Here is a 24,255-nt window from a genome sequence, read left to right as displayed (position 1 = left end):
TCATATTAATACTAAGATATGATTTGCCTTTTACGTTCTCATTATCTCATGAGTGTACTAAGTATGAAAAGGTCATTGAGTTCAGATTCTATATTGCAAATAACCTTTAAGAAATGATCTCTTGTTGAGTTTTAGTACAGTATAAAAGAATATACACAATTTATCTGAAAAGCCAATTGAAATTTCCTCTTTTCTAACTACATATCTACGTGAGTCTAGACTGTCTTCATCTATTTCAGTCAAAACAATCTATCATGACAGACTGGACAGAGAAGCAAATATGAAAATCCAGCTGTCCTCTAATAAGCCAGACATTAAGGAAATTTACAAAAATGTAAAACAATGATACTCTTCCCATTATTTTACTTTGGAAAATATATTTTTCTTTAAGAATGTCATTATTTTAACATGCAATGGGTATATTACTGTTATTTTTGAATAAATGTAAAAGGTTTCTCTTAAGGTCTTAATTTCTAGTATAGTAAATGTTGATACATATAATCCACATAAAAGCTCTTTTAAGTCCTCAACATTTTTTAAGAGTGTAAGAGTGCTGAAACCAAAAAATTTGAGATTGGCTGCCTTAAAACAATGCCAAATTTCAGTCACATAGTGGTACGTCCACAATCTTTGTCGTTTATCTGAGTACTGGCTGTATTATTATATACTTTTTTCATTTAATTATTTATCCAAAATAAATTATTTTTTAAAAACTTAATTAGTAGTAGTTAATACATTGTTCTAAGTGCTTTATGTATTTAACTTAACTCTCACAACAACTCTGAGGTAGATGATGATGATGATGATGATGATGATGATGATATTTCCAGGGCATATTCAACTCGTGCAGTCTGGCTCCAGAGCCAAGCTCTTGATCACTACACGACACTATTCAGCCTCAAAATGTTTCTCTACATACCACCTAAAACTATCCTTATCACGTTTCGGGAAATGCTGCCCTCATGAACAGCATTATCTGTTCTTCCCAATCAGTAATTAAATGTCTATGCTTTGTGACATTTAAAAGCAGACTTCACAACTTGTATGGCACTCTTTATTAAGTTCAAAGTGCAAAGCAATATGGCATACAAGAATAAGTGTGATATAGCTTCATTATTTACAAATTACCGGAGTTCTCAGCCCCTTCTCCCCATGTAATTCAAATTTAATGAGAGTTCAGTGACTCTATATTTAGTTTGAAAAGTTATTTTTTAAGAAAACTATTGCTGAGATGGCCTCCATTTTTTACAAACAAAATCACTAAACGTGACAAATCCTTTTCAAATTCTGCTTATACAACTATTAACAATGGAGGTGAAGATATTATTATTTGTCCCATGATAGAGAACAAAAATGGAAGGCAGGGAAGGAGAAAATGCTTAATGCGACAGAACTTTCAGTGACTCAAAAGTGAAAGACCATTGGTATCTTCCTTTCTATGTAATTTCCACCTCGATTTAATTTTTCTTCCTCTTGTGGCCTGCCACAGCCTCACCCCTAGATAACGCCTATATCCCATTGCTATCTGTATATCCATTTCCCAGTAGTGTAATCCTGTCATTTTGAATATCTTTTGTTCTATATGTATAGTATCATCTCCCCAAACAGACAAGATACTTGAGAGCACAAATTGTTTTATACTTTTGTATGTCTAACGGCAGTTGGGATAGAATACTGTATACATTTAACTCTCAGTAAATACTTCCTCAAAGGTAGTCAATTTGAAAACATATCAAAAAAAGTCTAATATAGCTGGATGTAATTTTAACCAATATATTCATCCTGTCTCAACACCCTCTGTCCATCAGGGACATCTGAATACTCATAATGCACAGGTATATTTTTATTTCCTCAGCAGCTTATATGATAAAACAGCAGGCAAATTCACAAATATGTAATAGACGTATGTGCAAAATAATTTTACCACACTACTTATTCTTTTTTAAATAGAAATTCAAATTCTGTTAAGTTAAATAAGTTCATGCATGTAATTCCACCACATACTCTGAGATTTAGGTTTTTCTATAAATGAAGTTTGTGAGCTTTGTGATAGATAATTACTTCGTTTTTTTGCCGATTTAACCTTGTTCTCAGTCATGTTCTAGATAGCTACACTGCTAGACAAGTAACCACTCAATTAGCATGTTAAAATTGTTATTTTGCAGTTTAATTCTTCATTGGGGCAAAGCAGTATAGTGATCACACTACAGTGGAAGGCTCCTGAGTTCAAATCCTAGCTCTGCCAATTAGACTGACATTAGACAATTTCCAATGTACCTGAGTCTTGGTTCTGTCATCTGTAAAATGGAACACAAGTAATACCTATTTCATGGGATTGTTGTGAGGATTAAATGGTATATACGTATAACAGCATACCATAGGGATTGATACTTCATAGGCACTCAAGTACTATTATTAATGGTACGTTTGTGGGAGTTTTTGCAGTTTGGGAGGTATCTCAAAATCTGACACTTGGAACATCGCCTGAGACCGTTCCTGTACGTTTCTGTACCTTGCTCACCCTAAACTCCTCCCCACAAAATATAGACTCCAATTGTGTCCCTTCTCAAAGCTCCAGATAACATTAGAGGCTCCATACTGAATAATTAGCTTTGGTCTGAGAAGGGGGTTCGGTAGACCTCGATTCTAAGTCCGTTTCGTGTTCCTAATCTCTTCGATGAGCTCTGGGTGTCCTCAGCTGTGAAAGGAGAGTCCCAGGTTAAACCATTCCCAAGGTCCCTTCAGATTCTAAATTGGGAAGATATTTTCAAGTCACCACGAAAGATAAAAAAGTGACTGTAAACTCTCCTCTCACAGAACATAAATCCCTAAATACTCTCCCCAAACCCAGCTCAAACGTCACTGCTTCTTTTTTCTGGACACCTTGGCATTTTGTACAAACCTTCAGTGTCCACGTTAGACCCTGCGCCCTCAAGGGGGTGGGACCTCACTTTATACGTCACGAGTGCCTCTAGTCTCTGAAGCTCTTTCCACAACCCCGCTTTAGAGGGCTGCGGTTAGGAGTGAATGAAACCATGTACCCAAGGCGCTTAACACAGTGACTGACAGAAGGTAAGCACTCGAGAGACGCTGGTTACTATAATATTCGACGGATCCCATCCCTCTTTTAGCCTTGTTTTCCTCAAGGGTAGCATGAGGCTGTACGAATGGTGGCCAAAGCTCCCTAGGGCGGGACGGCCCGGGCCCCGGGAAGGGCCTGAGGGGAGCACTGTGTGGGAGCCAGGGCATCCCTGGAAGACTAGCGACCCTGAGAGTCCCTGTGCAGCCCGGCGCCGAGGTCCGTCCTCTCACCTCCCGGACTCAGCAGCAGCTTCAACGCCTCCAAAATCCGCTCCAGATCGCATATTTCCAGAGCTCCGCTGCCCACAGTCTGTGGGGAGGCCGCCATGACTGCAGTGGAACGCGCCACTTGGAACCCGCTCAGGGGCCTCGGCGGACCCAGGCCGCCGCCATATTGAGCTTGGCAGGAGGCGCACAGCGTCAGGGGCGGGGCCAGCGGCATGGGGCGGAGTCGACTGTGTCGTGAACGCTCTCTCTACCTGAAAAATATTTTCTCAGCCCTCTTCACTCCCCTGGGAAAAAAGCTACAGCTAACACAACCTGCTTACTTGCACAATTAACTGTTACACAAAGAAAAATTAAAAGTAGTTTATCATGAAATAATATGTATTTCAGTATGAAAATATTCATGTACCGAAACGTTGGGAGACATAATGAAGCAGGAACTCAGTTAACTCAGATGAGGCTAATGGCATCCAGTAGTTGTCTTTTATTTATTTTTTTAATTTTAAAACATTTATTTTTTTTCTCCTCCCCTTTCCCCCCTTCCTTCTGGTAACCACTAGTCCATTGTCCATGTACATGAGTCTCTGCTTGTCTTGCTCATCTGTTGCTTTTAAGTTTATATCCCACATATAAGTGATAGCATGTGATTTTCAATCTTTTCTGTCTGGCTTATTTCACTTAGTATGATTATTTCAAGGTCCATCCATGTTGTTGCAAATGGCAGTATTTCATCTCTTCTTATGGCTGAGTAATAGTCCAATGTATATATGTACCACAGCTTCTTTGGTCATTCATTCGTTGTAGGACACTTCCGCTGCTTCCATGTCCTGGCCACTGTGAATAATGCTGCTATGAACACTGGTGTGCAAATATCTTTTTGGATATGAGTTTTCATCCAGTAGTTATCAATGGCTATTTTACAGAAACAAAATTCCCAGTAAAGATCCCAGTAAGTTAAGGGTTTTTGTCTTCTAAAGCCACATGTGATCACTGGAGTGGTCGCATTCCATTTTCCATTATTGACTTCTAAATTCTTACCCTACCATTCTGAAAACCTTAGTCGCTTTGATAACCGCCGCCGCCGCCCCACCACCACCACTCCACAAAACAGTGGTCACTGAAGCTTAAGTTTTCATTTATTTTAAAGAAAAGGTTTTCTCTTTATATTACCACTTCCTTTAGTATCATATCAAGAGATCTTTGTTAGAGAGGAACTTTTCCTCTACCTTCTTAGGTTTTGAATATGGGGGCCTGTGAATTAAACCAACAAAAGAGATTAGCAAGAGAAAGGACAACTTTTTATTCACATCTGAGAGTTCACAGAAAAATGTGACTCAAAGAGGTGGTTAGAATTTGGGGTTTATATACTACCTTAATAGGGCAAGGGGAAGGAGAAAAAGGGCACTTATGGGAAAACATTAAATGACTTTGAGGAAAGATAAATGAACTTTTCGGAGAATAGATGGGAGATATGATAGTTTTGTGACAGTACCTGTTTAGGTGACTTCTTATTGCAGTTGCACCAACTGCTAGTTTCTGGTGATTGCAGTCAATCCTCCCTGTCTCTGGTCCCCTCCCCAGGCTGGTTCATCACCCCTGCAAACAGATGCATCTTCACAGAACACCACTTTGGATCACGTAGTTCTGCTCAAAACACTAATGGTTCTGACCCACTAAATCCAGTCCAAAATGGAATGCTTGGCCTTTTCTCTCCTAACATCCAGCTTTTGCTTAAATGATTCCCTCTACCCAAAACTCCTCTTAAGCAATACTAAAAATAAAAGCTAACATTTAACAGCACTACCACGGGCCGGGCATTCTTCTAAAAGCTTTAGGCATATCGACTCAACTAGTGCTCGCATCGACCCTATGAAGCAGCTATCCTCCCTTCGGAGATAAGGAAACTGAGGTAGGGACAGTTTAAGTAACTTGTCTAAACTCATTGCTGGAAAGGACAGAACCAGGATTTGAACTCGGGCAGTATGGCTCCAGTGTCTCTGTGTCTTCAGCACATACTGTCCTACCAGTACCTACAGAACCAGCAAGAGGGAAGCAGAGACATGGTTCTCCAGTCCCCTCTTCAGGACCCCCATCAGGTAGGCTCCTGGACAGATGGAGCTTTCTTCTCTGTAGTCTTTTTTCAGAAGTCATATTTCCCTGCTGGAAAGGCCCCTCGCATGTGGTGGGTACTCCATAATTTTATTCTCTATATAACCATTTTATTTATCTTTCATTGTCCTCATTCTATCTTTCTCTGACTTATCATGGTAAAATAGACATAAAACTTACCATTTTTAAGTGTACAATTCAGTGGCAATTTAGTGTTATGCAACCATCTTATACTCCCATATCAGACTTCTACTTTCTTTTTATTGAGGTAAAATATGCATAACAAAATCAACCATTTAAACCATTTGGAAGTAAACAATTCAGTGGTATTAAGTACATTCACAGTGTTGTACATTCAGAGTGTTGTACAACCAACACCACTATCCATCTCCAAAACTTTTCATCATACCGAACTGAAACTCCGTACCCATTCAACAATAACTCCCCATTCCCCTCTCTCCTCAGCCCTGTTAACCTCTACTCTACTTTCTATCTAAATAAACTTGACTATTCTAGGTACCACATTTAAGTGGAATCATACAGAATTTGTTGTTTTGTGTTTGGCTTATTTCACTTGACATCATGTTTTCAAGGTTCATCATGTTGTAGCATATGTCAGGATTTCTCTCCTTTTTAAAGCTGAATATTCCCCAGTGTGTATATATTTTGTTTAATCTACTCATTCACTGATGGACATTTGGGTTGTTTCCAACTTTTGGCTATTATGAATAATGCTGCTGTGAAAATTATGACACATTTGCTTTTGTGTTCTTCGTTATTATGGTTTTTGGTCAAACCAGTTAGTTTCCAAACAACATTTATATCACTAAATTCTTCACTTATCTCCTAAGAAAAAGGATTCTCCTAGTAAACATCACCATTGTTACACCCAAGAAAATTAATATTTATTCAGAAATATCTTCTCTAAGATCCATGTTAAAATTCCCCCAATTTCCAAAAATGTCTTCTATAGATTTTTTATTTTCACGTCAGGATCCAACCAAGGTTCATACATTAGCAGTTTCTCAAAAAGCTAAACATACATAGAACTACTACTGTATGACCCAGCAATTCCACTCCTAGGTATGTACCCAGAAATGAAACAGACTCAAAATAGTTTCTGTATGCTAATGTTCATTGCAGCATTATTCACAATAGCCAAAAGCTGGAAACAACCCAAGATGAATTGATAAACAAAATGTGATATATACACACTATGGGATTTTATTTAGCCATGGAAAGGAGTAAAGTTCTGATACATGCTACAATATGGAGGAACGTTGAAAACATACTAGGTGAACTAAGCCAAATTTAAAAGATGAATATTAAATCATTTTACTTATATGAAATATCTAGAATAGTCAAATTCAGAGACAGAAAGTGGAATTGAGGTTCCCAGGGCCTGGAGAGAAGGAATGATGAGTCATTACCTATGGGTACAGAATTTGCATGGGATGAAAAAGTTTTGGAAATAGAGGTGATGGCTGCATTAATACTGTCAATGTACTTAATGCCACAGAATTGTACACTTTAAAATGATTAAAATAAATGAGTACAGAGTTTCAGTTTGGGAGGATAGTTGCACAACCATGTGACTGTATTAAATGCCATTGAACTGTACACTTAAAAATAATTAAAATGGTAAAATGTTACATATCTATTTTTACATACATAAATTTACAAGTATTTTTTAAAAGTTATAGCCTTTCAGCAGAGAAAAGTTGTAGGCCTATGCAGGGTTTCTGAACAGCGGCAGTATTGCCATTTGGGGCCTGTGATTTCTTTGTGGTACAGGGCTGTCCTGTGCATTGTAGGATGTTTAGCAGCATCCCTGGCCTTGACTTAATGCCACCAGCACCTCCCCAGTCATGACAGTCAAAAGTATCTCCAGAAATTGCCAAATATCTTGTAAGGGAGGAAGCCACAATCCCCCCTAGTTAGAGAACCACTGGTTCTAACTAACTTTGCTAATGGACTGTTGTTTAAACCTCTGCTCTGTCACTCAGCTCAGCACATCATTGTCTCCCACTGACAAGGATATTTTATTGGTTTAACAATATGCCACATGGATAGATATTTTTCAAATAAAGTGACCTTTAAATCTAGCTTCTCCCCACTCTGCCCACAATAGAATGACACACAGTTCTGGAGAAGTCATTTGAACAGGAAGCTTCTTTCTCTACGTCTAGACTGAGCTCATCTACCATTTGTCTTGCCTGGAATTGTGGTGTAATCTAATAAAACACATTTGACAATGGTTTAACAAAATTATTTAATAAAATTTATAAAAATGAGTATTTAAGAATAATTTTTTTCAGTTTGAATTGTTTTTCTTTTCCATCCCCAAAGAAAATACAAAATTATCAGCACCCGCACACATATACACTCAAAACTATAGTGACAGTCTCTAAATAGAATATTAGGTATACTTTAAATTGCTGAAAAATCAAGACAATTCCAAGAAGTGATTGCAGGGATGATTATTTTCCTCAAAAAACAGTTGACAGACAGTAAAGCAATTTAGATAAACTTCTTTTGGGTGCCAAAAGGTTCTTGATAGTTGCATTTCAACTAAAAGAAGATCCAAATTGAGGTTCTTCTTACCCCCACCCTCCCCTGCTCCTAAGACAAAGTTTGGATTTTCTAATAGTCTGTCTTCTATGATACTTGGAATGTGGGGTAAATGTGTCCAGATCAGCCAGTATTTTCTGTAGCCATCAACAAAAGCAGGCAGTTCACGATTCTGGGCTTTAGGTACAAACCATGATATAAAGATCCTGGTAGAAAACACATGTTGAGATTCTTCCATTCTTCCAGAATCGTCAGGGCTAGAGGTAGAGCCGTCTCAACCATTCTCAGCCTCAGTTTGTTAAATTGCCAGGCTCAGTGACAATTTCTCCTGCCATCTCCAAGCCCACTTTTCATATTCCCCCTCTGTGATATGCAATCTTCTCTTTGGCTGCAACACTTTAGGCACTATTTTGAGTCTTGAAATATATCACTCTTTCTCTTGTTTTAGTAATAAACATTAAAACTAAAGTGGTGCCTGAAAACTCACCACCTTTTCTGGTTAAGGCTCCTATTTAGAACCAAAGTACCCCACAATGACATTCACATAACAAACATTCTTACTCAGAACAAGTAAATGGATAGATGCCCATTTCAAGTTACATACTGGGGAGATGAAAAAAGAAAACCATTAAAGGTCTTAAGAGTACACAATATCTAGTCAAGATATGGCCAGACTAAGATGCTAAAAGGGCCCAATAATTTCTGAATCAGAGAACTCTTGTCTGGAGCAGTGTAAATTCAGAAGGAGCAAGAGTGGACATTGGAACACAGGACACCAGTGTAGTCAAAGGATTCATAGGATAAAAAAAGCACACGAATTAAAAATAAATTTTATATACATATACAAAACAACAGGGCAGTTGACCTCTCCTCTTTCTGTTAAAAATGAAACAAAGCCCTTAAGAAAATCTGCAAGTTGCAAGTTCTGAGGCTGAAGCTACTCTTTTGAAATATAATTTGGAGGTCTTTCGGACATCATCACATGTTGAGTTATGTAAGAAGGATTCAGGGAATAAGTCAAAATCTTTCTAACACATGCAGATTAGATCTATAAAGTGAAAAATTATAACTATCTTAACTACATCACCGATCACAGTCTCTCTTCTCCAGAGATTCATCTCAGATGAAGGGAGCTGCAAAACCACCAGAAAAATTCCTACATTTCCCATCATGTGAGTATAGGGGACCCATCTTTCTCCCCATCATCTGTCTCGAGTCCCCTAGTCATCCTCGCCACCTCCATACATATCTGCCAACTTCTTGAAGCGATTGCCCCATTCATTCAGGTAGTCGTAGTCCTGGTCTTGGTCTGATTCCGAGGAGTTCAGGGAGCTCAGACTAGCAGCTTCGGAACCACTTCCTTCGTAATCAAACACGAGCAGAGAGTCATACGGGGGAGCAGTGGGGTCACTATCAGCTGCCTTCAAGTTCTAAAGAAGAAGGAAGACGACAGGATTTTTCAATGGAAGGAATCGCACACCAGTCATTTTAGGCAAGATGCCTTCTCTCAGTGCCTCAAGCAAAGTGGGCAGGCCTGACAGTGCAACCATCCTGTAGAACAGCTGGAGCAATGAACACTAACAAGGTAAATTTATGCAAACTGCCAAAGAAGATGGACATGCTCTATTGTTAATTAAAAGAAAGTTATGGGAAAATATGCAGAATTTTTTTCCCATAAACTAAAATGGTAAATTATATGTAGGCAGGGAAGGTATGAGCACCAACCAATCTGGATGGACAGAGGCTAAAAACAATGAGGACAGCCATACCAGTCCATACAGGTATGCATTTCAGCCCTGAAAGGTCTGGAAGGATGAATGTCAAACAGTTAACAGTTAACTCTGGTGAGCAGAGTCAGGGGAACTGAGAAAGAACTTGCATTTTTTTCTTTATATACATTTTCATAATTTATATTTTTAATACAGTAAACCTATTATTTTCATAATTTAAAAAAGCTATAATCAAATGTGATAACATGTAAATGAATGTGAATGGAGGAAAGAAACTGAATCTAGATGTATCTAAAAGGGATGGTTAAAACTAGCCCTTCCTGTTCTTGGTTTTCTCTAAGATCCAGTGACTAGAATGGATGTGGCTTGGTCACTTCTAACACTGCTGTGCTTTGTGTAGTCCTGTTGACGACTCCCCTGGGAAGCTAAAGCAAAGCTAGACCCTACCAGTAAGACTTGCCATGGGCCATTGGACTATCAGATAAGCAAGCCCTGAAAATCATTCTAGTAAGTGATCAAGCAGCATAGTTTAAGGAAATAGATCCTACTGGACTGTTATCTTACTTGGTTCTTTGCTCATCGCCATGCCTACTTGTTCATCTACCCTAAAGTAACTCATTTAACACTTTATTTCTCATCCTCCCTTACAGATGTGGATAACCTTGTGACAGTTCTGGCTATTATCATATAGAATGAACTTCCTTGTTCCATAACAACTTGCTAAAAGAAAGATTTTTGCCCTCTGCTCTGCCCTTCCTATTACTTTCTAACTGGAATACAGACCCCAAACCTGAAAAAGTGGCAGCCGGCTAGTGATCATGAGACAACAGGCATGAGAACAAGGACCTACATGCTTGAGTCATGTAGCAGGAAGATAAAAAAGGCCAATGGTCCAGCCTCGACTGCTTACCCCAGCCTTCTATTTGCAAGAAGTAAATTTATTTCTATCTGTTTAAGATTCTGGTATTTATGGCTGATTGCATTCCTGACACATACAATATGGATGCTATTTTTCTGGCCCTCAGGTAGATTTGTGATATGCATTTAACATTACATCCTAACCAGCAGTGGGATGCAGGGGAAAAGAGACCCATTAGTGAAACCAAACTGGGTCCACTCTTTAGTTTCATTTCTAGTTCTATTAAATCTTTTTGATCAATTCTTGGTTTTACCAAATGGACTTTGTAAATAAGGCCAATTTAAAACGCTATTAGTTCTGAAATTCAAATGAGACACAAATAAAAAAAGAAAATAGGGCTCAGGGATCACATAAGATGAAAATGTGCTAAAGGAAAGAATCTAGACACTTTTTCTCACTGTTGACACAACTGCTCCTTTGTTAAGTTTAGAGATGAGTTGCACCTTTGCTTTGGACTTTGCTTACTTACTTCATCAATAAAGTTTCCAATTTCATCAGGATTGGCAGGGCGGGGCCGATACTGGGGCACACTCAGGAGGGTCGGTGCCACATCATTGCGAGTCACTTCGGGCCGAGCATCCAGACCTCTGTGCAACTGGCTCAAGTCAAAGTCCTTTGGAGAAAAAGGTAAAAGTATAGCAAAGAGTAAAACACAAAGTCATAAACATAGAGTTCTAGGTGGTTTATAGATTATGGTATTAGGTAATGCCTTAACTGCCAACACAAGCATATATATGCCAGTGTAATCTGAAATGATAGCTTCCAACCTAAGAGTCTCCAAAACAGCATTGGAAGAAAATATAGCATAAAAGGACTGTGAGGAACACTTATGGGTATGGATGGAGACTGTTGTACCTTATTAACTTTTCACAGGGTATGATTATTAGATTTTCATTCAGCAAATATTCACTCCCTTCTCACCCTATCGGGACTCTGTGATGGGTCCTATGCTTCCCTTTCTAAATACAGTAGACTTTCAAAACTTTTCTGGAAAACTCCGGGGTAAGGCAAGTTAAGACCATCTCCAAATCAAGAAAAATAAAGAAGGCCTAAAGATTTAATATATACAAAAGAAAAAAAAAAAACAGTTCAGCATAGCTAAAATAACTCAAGAGAAACAAAGTATTAAAATAGATCTGTTGTTCTATGTCAAAGATAATCTGAATGAAGTTCGTGTCCAGAGACTAGTGATGAGGAGAGCAAGCTCTGGAGTCAGACCACCTGGTTCTTTTGCTTCCGAGCTGTGTGACTTTGGGCAAGTTGCTTAACTGCACTGTGCCTCTATTCAGTCATCTGAGTGAAGAGCAATAAGCAATCAATATATGTTAGCAATGTTGTATATTGAGGATGATGGCCAGTGACAATGTCTATGTTATTGTGTAAGGCTTTAAAAAACAATACATGAAGTGATACAGAGCTATTTCAGATGTCTGCCTTCTAATCACTGCTTCTTCCAATTAAAGAGATTGCCATTAAGCATTTTATTACAGTTTTTAAAACCCACCTGGTCCTCTTCTCCACCTCCTTCTTCATCGTAGTAATAAACATTGTCCCGAGTGTCGTCTTCTGGGGGCAGTAAGGGCTCTTTGACCACCCGTCTCCTCCGAACAAACAGCAGAAGCAGCAGAATCAAGACTGGAGAGGAGAAGAGACAGCGATGAGAGCCACAGGTCAAGAGCATCGTAAGCAGCCATTAGAGAGCCCTACTGCCTTGCATAGCAGACAGATGGCTGTCAACGCACGTGGTGATGCTTATGTCCCTGAAGTGAACACATGTGGCATAACATAGCGGACAATTCTATGTAAATTCCAATGTGATCTTGAATTCACGTATAATTCAGAACCAGGTCTTAAACCAATCAGTCATTTCCCAAAATCTGGGGGAAAATGTTCCCAGCAGTGGAAATGGTACGGGCAAAGGCAATGAGGCAGGCGCATGCTTGGTGTGATTAAGGGAGGACAAGGTCGGCATGGTGATAGCCGGGTGAGTGAGTGGGAAGGAAGAGGAGAGGAGGTCGGAGGAATAGCGGGGACTTGTGGTTTTGATTCTGAGTGGGTTGGAGCCACTGAAGGTTTGTAAGCAGGACTAGGTCAGCCTGAGTGTGATTGATAAATGCACATTATTGTTAATCAGTTATATTGAGTGGAACACACACTATAAAATCACCCGGTATATTTCTTATCTTCTCTCAAGATAAAATCATGTAAGCAAACTTTAAAAGCTGTTTCATTTCCAAAGTCTTCATCTGATCTTGGGATAGAGTTCTAGATATGTACAATTAATATTTAATTTTTTAAGAACATTAAACTATTTATTGTAAATAAACATATAATTCACGGTGTATTCTTTATAGATGTTTGTGCCCAAATACACTTTAGTGAAGCATTCTTGCAACGAAACAGGATGTTACACAAACCCGGGGGAAAGATTTCTTAGACATAACGAACCTACATATTGTTTCTGAAATCAGGAAGATTCCAAGACCTTATCCAGATAAGCAACACAACTCCCTTGACCATAATTCATAAACAGGAGGAACACTGAGCACTTGCTACGTGGTCTAAGACCCTTCTTGGCACTGAGGATGCAGCGCTGAAGACAATGCAGGTTGCAAACTTCTCCATCTGAGCAGAGCTTAGAGCAAAGGAGTGCCAGAGGCAGGTTTCCAAAAGGATGCTTCTTATGAAACATTACTTAAATGTTACTTAAAGGAAAGTAACCAAAATATAGTGTATTATTATCACTTCAGGAAGCACCACTTCTCCCCACCTGCATGGAAACCTGTGTCTGACACAAAGCCTGGTAAGCAATCAAATATTGATAGACTACATGAGAACCTTCATGTCCTAGTGCCTCTCTAGAATAGTCTTTAGAAGTGTAAGTTCTACGTTTGCCCATAAGGAATAAAAATCTGGAAATCTTAATCCTGGCATTGCTTCTGTTTTAAATGTTGTTCCACCTTTGAACATTCCAATTGTTGTTCTCTGCCCCTGTGTCTAATGAAATATACCTACAGCAAATTTAGGTAATGCTGTTTTAAAAAGCCACTATTTTAAGCGGAACTACAATCTTTAATATTTTCCTCAGAATGAAAGCACAAGTCAGTAATCCCTGTCCCCACAGCTGACTGGCCAATTCAAATATGATTTGACCAGGAAGTAAGTGGGCACGTAGGGCTTGAGTGATCATGCCCAGGACCATGACAGAGGAAGGTGAATTAACCTAACTCCATCACGGCATGTTAGCCATGTAACTCCTAGAGGAACATGTCAAAAAAGCACACTGAACTCTAAACAACACTGTCTTCCTTCTCAATTTTAAGAGGATACAAACAGCAGAGGGCAACAGCAATCAGGATGTACTGCAGACATTTCCTAAGGTCAAAAGATAACCCCTTCTCGAATTTGCTGAAGCAGCAGCAGCAGGATCAGTGTCAAATTTAAGTTGAAAACCCCAGAGTTGGTCCTGCTGCTCCAAGAACTTTCTTTGACTCCAGCCAGGTTGGCCTCTTCTCTGTCTTAGACAGTGCAATTACGCCTTCCTCTCTCTAGTGCAGGAACCCTCACAAATGCCACTCGGCCTACCTGGATTCCACCAGCCTCTGTAGCCCAACCATCAACCACCGAACCTTTCTAGAGACTCAATTAACAGCCCTCTCTTCTAACTACAAAGGCGCTCATGACCTAGACCATGTTTCCAGCTCCTAATTACACACTATTTGTGAAGGTTTTCTCATTGACTCACCATCACTAGCTTTTAGAAGCCATAACAGTATCTGTGTCAACCCTTGGTGGGCTCAGGTAATACCAGTTTTAAGGACTACAGCAGAAATTGCCAAAATTTCCCCAGTATCCTTTTCTCCTTCATCCTTTCAGTCATCAATACTCAGTATTTGCCCCACACTCCACCACCATCCTCTGCCAGGATTTAATCGGGCACATGGTCACCCAGTTAGAGTGTGAACTTCCAGGTGTGGCTGTGTTTGGGCCAATGGGTTATGAATGAGATGATATGTACAATTTCCAGATGTGTGCCTACCACTTCCTCTGTCATTCGTTCTCCAGGATGGAGTATCAGCATCCCAAGGCTTTGCTACTCCAAGCTGATCCAAGGACCTGCAACATCCAGCATCACCTGGGAGCTGATTAGAAATTCAAAATATGATGCTGCACCCCAGACCTACTGGATCAAAATTCTCATACTACAAAGAGGCACAGGTGATCTATATGCACTCGAGCTTTGAGAAGCACTGCCCTGATTGGATTGAAAGAACAGTAAGATAGAAGAAATCAACCTGGTCCCCTGTTGATTTAGATAGAAGATAGAAGAAATCAACCTATCCCTGTTGGAATAGGTTGCCTTTCACTCTTGGACCACTAATCTCTGAAATGCTCAGCAAGAGTAAAACCTTCTCCAATTTAGAAGTTAAAAGCTGAAACACTTGAGAGCTGTACTTACTTAGCAAAGCAAGGATGCCTCCAAGAATCCCCAGAATGGCAGGAACCTGCAATCCTGCGGTGGCATAAGCTATGTCCTTCTTACAGCCGTTGGTGGCCCCTTCACAGTCACACACGTACACATCTAAGGTGGTCACCTGGTCTTTGTTCTGGTTATCTGCGAGCTTGAGATTTATTTTGTAGGGACCCAAATCTAAGGTTTTCTTTGGTTTCAAAATGATAGATTCATGTTCTAGAGGAAGCAACAAAAATAAACGATGGGACCAGAGGAGAAAAAAATTACTGTAGAATAAGAATATTAAGGCACTAAAGACATTCCAAAGTTGAGTAAGGAAAACAGAGCTGTTTGGGTTACAGATTACTAGGCGGTATGTTTACAGAGTCAGATAAAGAAAAGGGACCTCTGGTGGAATGCCTCAAATATAGAGGGGGCAAAGAAACAAGCATCGAACTAAAGGGGTGACATCTGGAAGTTGAGAAGGAAATTTCAGAACGGGGGTGGAGGTGGGGGCAGGGGAAGCATGAGGATCAGAGCAAAGTTTTGGAAATAAGACTCAAGTTCCCACCTGGGTCATTATACTCAATGGTCCAGTTGACACTTGCCCCATGTGTTAGTTCTGCAACGAAGGGAGATGTGTTGGGGGGAAGATCTGGATCAGTGATGTTGATGATATGAGGCTGTGGATTCTTCTGGCAGAAGTCCATTACTCGAGGATTTGGTATAGGGGCATTGTCGTTCACATCAGAGAGGATCAGGAGAAGGGTTCCCGTTCCAGTCGCAACTGGAGAACCTAAGGGAAAATACATAGGAAATATCACAGCTCAGGAACATTGAGGAATCCCTCCTGCCTCCCATCAGACTGAACCCACAGCTTGTCCTGGCTCTCCAGGGATCCATCGCCTGCCTGCAGAGCCTCCTGTCCTGCCAGTCCCAGACCATCTTCACCCCTGACAGGGCAGGTCTCTGACATACTTCTTCTCCTTTTGATAACAATTATTCAGGTTATATCCCTCTTTCCTCTTCTTCACATATCTTTACTCATCCACTATATTTTCACCATTCCACAAAGTCCTCATTGCCCCACCAGTTCTTTTTCTGAACTTCTATGGCTTTAAGGTCATTATCTAAGGGTTGAGCCTTTTTAAATTGCTGCAAGTTGCTTTTCAAAATAGATTTGGAAGTTCATATGCACTTCTATTTGCATTTCTTTTACATCCTGATGTAGCACCTGGCATATGTTAGTAGAAAAAATACTCTACAGGAAAAAACAAAAAAACAAGAGGACTGTATGTCAAAACTGTAAGTAGTTATACCTGCGTGGCAAGCCTGTAGTGATTATTTTTTCTTATTACTTTTTTGTGTGTGTGGTTAAAAAAAATAGCATAAAATTTACCATCTTTTGAAGTGTATAGTTTAATAGTGTTAGTCCATTTACATTATTGTGAAACAGCTCTCCAGAATTTTTTCAAAACTGAAACTCTTTATCCATTCAACAATTCCCCATTTCCCCCTCTGGTTCCTGGTAACCACCATCTACTTTCTGTTTCTATGAATTTGACTACTTTGACACCTCATGTTAGTGAAATCATACAGTATTTGTCTTTTTGTGGCTGGTTTATTCCAATTAGCATAACGTCCTCACCATGAATCTACGTTGTAATGTGACAGGATTTCCTTCCCGTTTAAGGCTGAATGAGATGCCATTGTGTGTACATACCACGTTTTGTTTATCCATTCATCCATGGATGGATTTTTCACTTTATCATGGGAATTTTCTTGGTTTAATAATGAGCAGGAGTCATTTAACTTTTTTTAATTACAAAAATTTTTTTTTAATGAGCTAGTAGATTTTCTGATGAAACTTTTTTCTCCTCTTAGACCTACATGGAGAAGTATTAAGTCATGCACGAAGTAACACCTGAAGGACTCATTCAGAACAACCACATCTTAACTATTATGAGGTCAGGGGTCAGCAAACTAAGGTCTTCTGGACAAATCAAGAACACAGCCTCACTCATTCCTTCACAGATAGTCTATGGCTGCTTCTAGACTACAATGGCAACAGAGGCTGTATGGCCCACAGAGGCTAATATACTTACTCCCTGGCCTTTACAGAAAGTTTGTCAGTGCTTAGTTTAGGTATCACTTCCTTAACTTATCTTGGGCCAGACCAGGGACTACCCAGGCTGCTGGAAAGAGCTGGCTAATGAGGAAATGCAGCTGAAGCAACGGAGTAGCTTTCCCTTTATGCAAAGGCATTTTGCAAACAGAGCCCCATCACGGCCTCACTTGCCTTGCCCTCAGCTTTCCAGATTGTCAAGTCTGGAATGACTACCTTGGGAGGTTGAAGAATGAGGAAGGGGAAGAGAATTTAATCACAGGAAGTTATTAGGTCTCTAACAGTAATTCTGCTTCTGAATATTTATCCAAGGGAAATAGCTGGACTTAGAGGCATGTCCTAGGATGTTTACTTATCACTCAAATAAATAATGAAGAATTGGAAACAAACCCAATGGTCTTTTAATCTATGAGTGATTAAATTATGCTATATCCAGGTGCAGGTGACATCATTTTATTGACAAGAAGTACAGGCATACCTTTTTTATCACGCTTCACTTTATTGAGGTTTCACGGATGTTGCATTTTTTACAAATTGAAGGCAAGGGCTTTCACCAGCAGAGAGATTATGAGACACTTTATTACTGTGGTCTAGAACTGAACCCATAATATCTCTGAGGTATGCCTGTACATTTATTATGTGCCATGGTAGATCTCTGTGTCTTAAAGACATATAATCAAGTAAAAAAATAATAATTAAAAAAAATTTTAAACAACATGTATAAGATATTGGTTTTTATAATGAAAACAAAAATAGGCTGTAATCCAGATAGTGGTTTTATAATAAACTATATTTCTACATGTATATAAATGTATCAAATACACAGAAATAGTCTGAAAGGAGTCACACTTCACTAATAATGAGGATGATGATAATAATAAAAATAACAGTCCTTATAGAGCAGGTCTTATGAATCAGGCTCTTTTCTAGGTATTTTTTACATAAATTAAGTCATTTAATTCTGATGGGTGTTATCATTTTGTTAGATAAAGGAATTGAGGACCATAAAAATTAGGTAATAAGTCCAAGGTCACATAGGTATTAAGCTTTAGAATCTAAATCCAGGCAGCCTGGCTCCTATCGGGAATGAGTGAATATGGTTCAGGTATAGAGAGGGAGTGGCGAAACGAAACTTCTGCTTGACCTGAATTATTTGCATTTTTGACGATGAGAATGCTTTTGTTTAAGAATAAAAGAAAAAGAGAGGGGGGAAAAAAGTAAAATGTTTAAAGAAATAAATAAAATGTTTTTTTTTAAGGTTTTAATTTTAAAAATTCATTATAAAAAAAAAAAAGAATAAAAAAAGCAAAAGAACGAACTCATGCCTCCAAAAGAAGGATAGAGGGCAAGGACGTGAGCTAGGTGAGGTAGCAAAGGCCAGACAGGAAGGGCGTCCTTACCATTGTCAGTGGCTATGATGAGGGCCGTGTACGTGCTGTTCTTCACATGGTTGACGTCCTCTCTGTCCATCTCAGCCCGAGTGGAAATGGCGCCAGTGTCTGGATTAACCTCCAGCCAGTTTGCAGTGTCCCTCCAAATCCGATACCTGAAAAGGCAAAAGCACTGGCTTAGAATGAAAACAGCAAACAGCATGTAACTGACAAAGCCTAAAGTTTTTCTTCATTGACAATAGTTCCAACTTCTCTATATTTCCAATTTCTCTATTTAAAAAAAATTATACCTATATAAAAGTTGCCAGAAAAGTATGATCATCCATGCACCCTTCACCCAGATTCGCCCATTGCTAATATTGTGGTAGATACAGAAGTTGACACACATATACATAATGTCTTGTTTTGCTGAACCTTTTGAGAATAAGTTGCCGACAGATGTCATGTTCCTTTATTCATAAATACTTGAACGTGTTATCTCCAAAGAACAAAGGCATTCTCTTATGTAACCACAATTTGATTTTCAATTTCAAGAAATATAACATGGCTATAATACTATTATTAGACATATGGTACATATTCAAATTTTTGATTTTCCCCAAACCATCCTTCATAGCATCCTTGCTCCCATTCAGTAACCAGTCCAGGATCATGCATAGCACTCAGCTATCATGTTTCTTTAATGTCCATTAATTTGGAACCATTCCTTAGTCTTTATTTTCTTTCTTGACACTGACATTTTTGAAACATGCAGGCCAGCTGTTTTTTAGAAAGCCCCTCAGTTTGAGTTTGTCTGGTTATTCCCTCATAATTAGATTCGGTTCTGCATTTGGGGGCAGGGAGAGGAAAAGAACACTACACAGGTGCTGTTGTGTCCTTCTTGATGTGTCTTATTAGGAGGCATATGACATCTGTTTGTTCTTTTACTGATGTTCACTTTGATCACTTGGATGAAGGAGAGGCTACCAGACTTCCTTGTAATAAAAGTACTTTTACCCCTTTTGCGATTAATCTGTAATCTAAAGGGAGATATTTGACAATATCCTGTTCACCAACTAAATTTCATCCAATAGATTTAGCATCTGTGGATAATTCTTGCCTGAATAACAAATACTGTGACCCTTATGTATTTTTAAAGGCAGAGTCTTTCAGAACAGGTCCCCAAAGGGTACGGAGGTTCTTAAATGGTGGTGCCATGCAAAATCTGTGCCAGGAGCATTTAGAGATGTGGGTTGACTTGGAGGTGGGTTGCACTAGTACCTTATTAGGAGTACCAGAAACAGTCCATCAGAGGAAACAAAGGCATGAAAAAGAGATATACTGCCCAGTTATCCACTGGGGTCCTGGAAAGCCTCAAAAAGGAAAGCAAAGAAATAGGAGATAAGGTCCTTGGATACCTGTGGGCTCTTCCTCACTTCCTTAGAAGTGCAAAGCAACTGACTACGTACAGTAGTCTTTATCCATGGGTATAGGCCCCTACACACACTATTAAGACCTGGTCTCTGAATCTGCCCAAAGAGGCTTGGAACTATTTCGCTACTGCAAGCTAAAATGTCAACACAGCCTGGAAATTATACAATCCCAAGCTTTATCACAGAACAAAACCCTACAATATTGACTTTGGTTCTTCACTATCTTTTTAAACTTGGATTTAAAATGCATCTCATCAGCCTTTATATTTTGGAACACCTAGAAGAATCCTTGGATTACAAGCTGTACATTGACGACATGTCCAAAATTAGAGTGAGTATGTATGTATGTATGTATGTATGTATGTATGTATGTATGTATTTATTTATTTATTTTTAGGTGAGGCAACCCTTGGTTGACCTCACAGATTGCAAGGACCTTATCAGCTTACAATCCCTTATTTTTTTATTTTTTACACCTACAGCACCTGGTCTTCCTAGGTGGTCTCCCATCCAAGTACTAACCAGGCCCGACCCTGCTTAGCTTCCAAGATCAGTCGGGATCGGGCTTGTTTAGTGTGGCATAGCCATAGACTAAAATTACAGTGTTTTAAAGTAAATCTCAAACATCATAAGATTTCTCCTGTAAACACTTATCTTTCATAGGTAAGTTTTTTTTTAAAGATAATCACAATACCACTAACACATCTACATAAATAATAATTAATGTCACCTAATGCCAAGTCTATGTTTAAATTTCTCTAATTTCCGCATGGGTGTCTTTTATAGTTGGACTGTTGAATCTGTATTCAAGCATAGTCTACACGTTACAATTGGTTGATGTGTCTCTTAATACTCTTTAGTCTATAGCAGTCACCCCCACCCTTTTGCCATTTATTTGTTGAAGGAACTCTGTCATTTGTCATTTAGTTCCCACATTCTGTATTTGGCTGACTGCTTCTTCATGGCATTTAACTTGTTTCTTCATTCCTTGCATTCTTCAAAATCAAATCCTAAGATTTGATTAGATTCTGTTTCAACTTTTTTCTCCAAAAAATATTTCTTTAGTGATGCTGTGCACATGCTGTTGAATCCCATCAAGTCAAGTTGTTCTCGCTTTTTAGTAAATGTTAAAATTAATCAGAAGGTTTGGATGTTATCAGCCTGGTTCCTCCACTTTAAAATTTCCCATTGTCTTTGACCTAAAGCTATCGGCCACTAAGATCACTGCCTAGACCCTCTGCACAGCAAGCTCATTCTGTACAGTAAATGTGCATGGTATAAAGGTATTTATGAGTCCTTTCACTCTGGATAGAATTAGTGCTTTCCAGAATAACCTCAGAAGTTGAAGTCATACTTCAAATCTTTTTGTTTAAGTTTCATAAGTCACAGGCACTGAAGCTAAAACACAAACACCCCCCAAACAAGAACACACTCAATTATTAGGCATGACTCTACTCTGGATTTACTTAACATTTTTTTTATAAATAGTTCAGAGCATTCTGACAGATTCCTCTAAAGCAGATATTAACAAGTAGGAATCTATGTCTCAGAGAAGAGGAATAGGGCACATTGGCCAAGGCCTCTATTATCCCTGGAAATCACACTATAACTAACAAGACACACATGTCATATTTGGGTTGGTGCTCTAATAGTTTTTCCTAGTCCAACCTAGCTCTCAAAAGATTAAGAATATTCTTTATCATACATGGTCGGGGGGGTGGTGCCATTGGCTTATGTCTGTTTTCAACATTTGTGGCTGTGATTTACATTATAGAGGTGCCTTCAAGTCTAAAGAGAAGAAACAGTAAGCTACTTATAAATACCATGTATGTAAACTAAAACCACATTCTTATTACACTGCATGAACTCAAAAAGAGGAAGCACAATAAACCTAGAATGGCTATGAAAGGAATGAAAAAGGTATGGGGAATGGGATTAAAGAAGAATTTTTTTTAAAAACCAATTAAGAGAAGGGTCTTGCACAATGATGAGAAAATGCTATAAACTAAATATTTTATTCACACATCCAGTTGCTTCAAGTCAGCCGAAAAATCCACTTACGTTATCTTCTGTTCCATAAATGTGTCCGGCTCCTGGGCAGTGTAAGATGTGATTTCCATTCCCACTGGAAAGTCTTCGGGCACCTCCACTCTCTTTTGGGGAGGCATGAAGATGGGGGCTTCGTTCACGTCCAGCACATCCACTGTGATGGTGGCTGTGGAGGTGGACAGAGTGACCTCAAAGGGGGCCACGTTCTTCACTGCCACGTAGAGAATGTACTGCTGCTTGGCCTCAAAATCCAAGCCCTAAAGAGCAGAAAAAAATAAATTTGAAAAATTTTATGTTAGTAGGAAAAAAAATTACATTCTTAACAATTCTTTTAGTTAGCAATATACTAGTAGTTGTCAAATCTGGCTACATTAGGGTTGAGAACCCCAGGAGAAGACATGAAATCTCAAACAGCAAACCTCAGTTAACAAACACTAGCACATTAAGTCAAGATCAGTAAGAGTGCTCATGTCCTGTGTGACATGCTATCCACATGATGGCGTAGAGACAGAGATCCCACTGGGCCACCTCTCTAACCCAGGGAGTTTAGTGGAGTCCAGAGTCAGCCAACAAGCAGCTGGGCCACTTCCTAGTTGCGTGACTTGGGCAACTTGACCTCTGGGTCTATTTCTACACCTAAGTAAGTAGGACAAGGAACTACCCCACAGAGGTGCTGGAAGGAATAGACTGGGAACTTTTATGAAGGCCTTTATGTATAGTAGAAACTCCGATTACTGGCTTCTTTCTTCTGTCGACAGAATGTTAACAGAAAATGCTGACATCACATGTTCAGTGGGAGATAAGTTTTCGTACTAAGTAATTCAGAAATGAAGGGTCTGCTCACTTGCTCAAGAGGAAATCAAAGTTCTGGGTTAATCCAGGTATCTGTTAACTCTGACTAACTTTAATAAGAATCACTTGACTTCTTAGTTTTCAAGCCTCCAAGACATCTTTCAAAAACAGTCATATTTGTCCCACTTCTAAAACAATCTAGCAAAAGCAGAGACCAGTTAACCATTTTCTCTCTCATTTGCAAAACAGATATGGAGGGTAGGCAAATGTTTCAGGGGAATGAGCCTATTAAAACAGATGGTACTTCCTCTTCAATTTTAGGATGATGGGTAGGAGCTTCCTGACTTCTCACAGGAAACTGAAGAGTCACTGCAAACCCCAAATGGTCCACCAGAGCCTGGGAAAGTCAGATCCTCATCTACTTCTGAGAAGACACCAGGGGACAAGAGAGTGTGCAGCCAACAGGGCTATCAGTTTCTGCATCTTGCCACACAAACCTTAGCCGTTTTCAAAATGCCATCGTTGGTTACTGGGTCTGTGGTGACAACAAATTGCTCCTCATTGTCATTTAATATGGTGTACACGGCCTCCCACGCTGGGGTATTGGGGACATCGGCATCAGTCACTTTGAGCGTAGTGATTGCAACATTAGCTTCATTCTCAGGAACTTCACCATGGTACTGCAGAGCAAAGGAGGAGATGAGTCGCTTAAGACATCTTGAGACACAGTAGAGGACCCAGGTCTAAGGGAATCCTTTCTGAGACCAAGCTTTGAGGAGAAGAGTCTCAAAGGAAGTGGCCACTCAAGCAGCAGAGCCCTTATTTCCTGTCAACAGATCAGCTAACACTCAGGAGCATCCTCCTTCATGAGTACCTGAAGTAGCTTTGCAAGGCCCTGCCTAACCAAGCCCCTCAGCACACTTTGGCCCAGTTGCTGACAGTGATCTTAGTCGCTAAGGGCAAGGCATCGTGGTTTATCCACTACTTCCCTCTTCCCCATCATTCTCAGTGCTACCGGTAATTTTCATAAAGCAAAGGCCAGGTCATTACAGTCTCCTGCTTAGAACACTTTGTTGATATCCCCTTGCGCTCAAGATAAATTCTAAAATTCTTAACTCAGTCTACAAGACCCTGCAGGACTCGACCTCTTTTGGTTCACTACACTGTTTTTCAGTTTTTGCTATGTATCAAGCTTCCTCTTGATTCAGAGTATTTTGCATATGCTGATCCCTCTGCCTAGAATACTCTTCCACTGTCTCCTGTCTCACATTTGCCAACCTCCTTTAAAGTCTCACCATAAGTGTCACTCACTGCCATGATGCCTAGGTTAGGTGGCAGACACTGCTAATTGCCTGCTAATTATCCATTCTCCCCTTCTTCACTAATAGTACTGTTGGT

General features: G+C 39.5%; 2 protein-coding genes and 1 pseudogene across 4 annotated transcripts in view; all 3 read right to left on the bottom strand.

Moving 5' to 3' along the window:
- The window catches only part of TANGO6 (transport and golgi organization 6 homolog), a 128,529-nt gene extending 124,880 nt beyond the window's left edge, over window positions 1–3,649 (bottom strand). Inside the window, exon 1 of one of the 2 annotated variants that reach the window (XM_025045243.1) lies at window positions 3,313–3,649. In XM_025045243.1, coding sequence (XP_024901011.1) covers window positions 3,313–3,523 — 211 coding nt within the window. In that variant the 5' untranslated portion in view covers window positions 3,524–3,649. The remainder of the gene's footprint in view (window positions 1–3,312) is intronic. The other variant, XM_006909805.3, reaches the window with a different exon arrangement.
- A 4,089-nt stretch (window positions 3,650–7,738) lies between these two features.
- The window catches only part of CDH1 (cadherin 1), an 88,126-nt gene continuing 71,609 nt past the window's right edge, over window positions 7,739–24,255 (bottom strand). For both annotated transcript variants that reach the window (XM_006909804.3, XM_025045244.1), the window contains 8 exons: window positions 23,355–23,537; window positions 22,078–22,322; window positions 18,614–18,759; window positions 15,660–15,884; window positions 15,095–15,325; window positions 12,140–12,270; window positions 11,105–11,248; window positions 7,739–9,416 (listed from right to left, as the gene is read on the bottom strand). In XM_006909804.3, the coding sequence (XP_006909866.1) occupies window positions 9,207–9,416; window positions 11,105–11,248; window positions 12,140–12,270; window positions 15,095–15,325; window positions 15,660–15,884; window positions 18,614–18,759; window positions 22,078–22,322; window positions 23,355–23,537 (1,515 nt within the window). In that variant the 3' untranslated portion in view covers window positions 7,739–9,206. The remainder of the gene's footprint in view (window positions 9,417–11,104; window positions 11,249–12,139; window positions 12,271–15,094; window positions 15,326–15,659; window positions 15,885–18,613; window positions 18,760–22,077; window positions 22,323–23,354; window positions 23,538–24,255) is intronic.
- LOC112478176 lies at window positions 20,490–20,608 on the bottom strand (annotated as a pseudogene).

Source organism: Pteropus alecto, unplaced genomic scaffold (assembly GCF_000325575.1).
Source record: "Pteropus alecto unplaced genomic scaffold, ASM32557v1 scaffold42, whole genome shotgun sequence".
In the NCBI taxonomy this organism is placed as follows: domain Eukaryota; kingdom Metazoa; phylum Chordata; class Mammalia; order Chiroptera; family Pteropodidae; genus Pteropus; species Pteropus alecto.
This window is presented reverse-complemented; position numbering and strand designations above follow the sequence as displayed.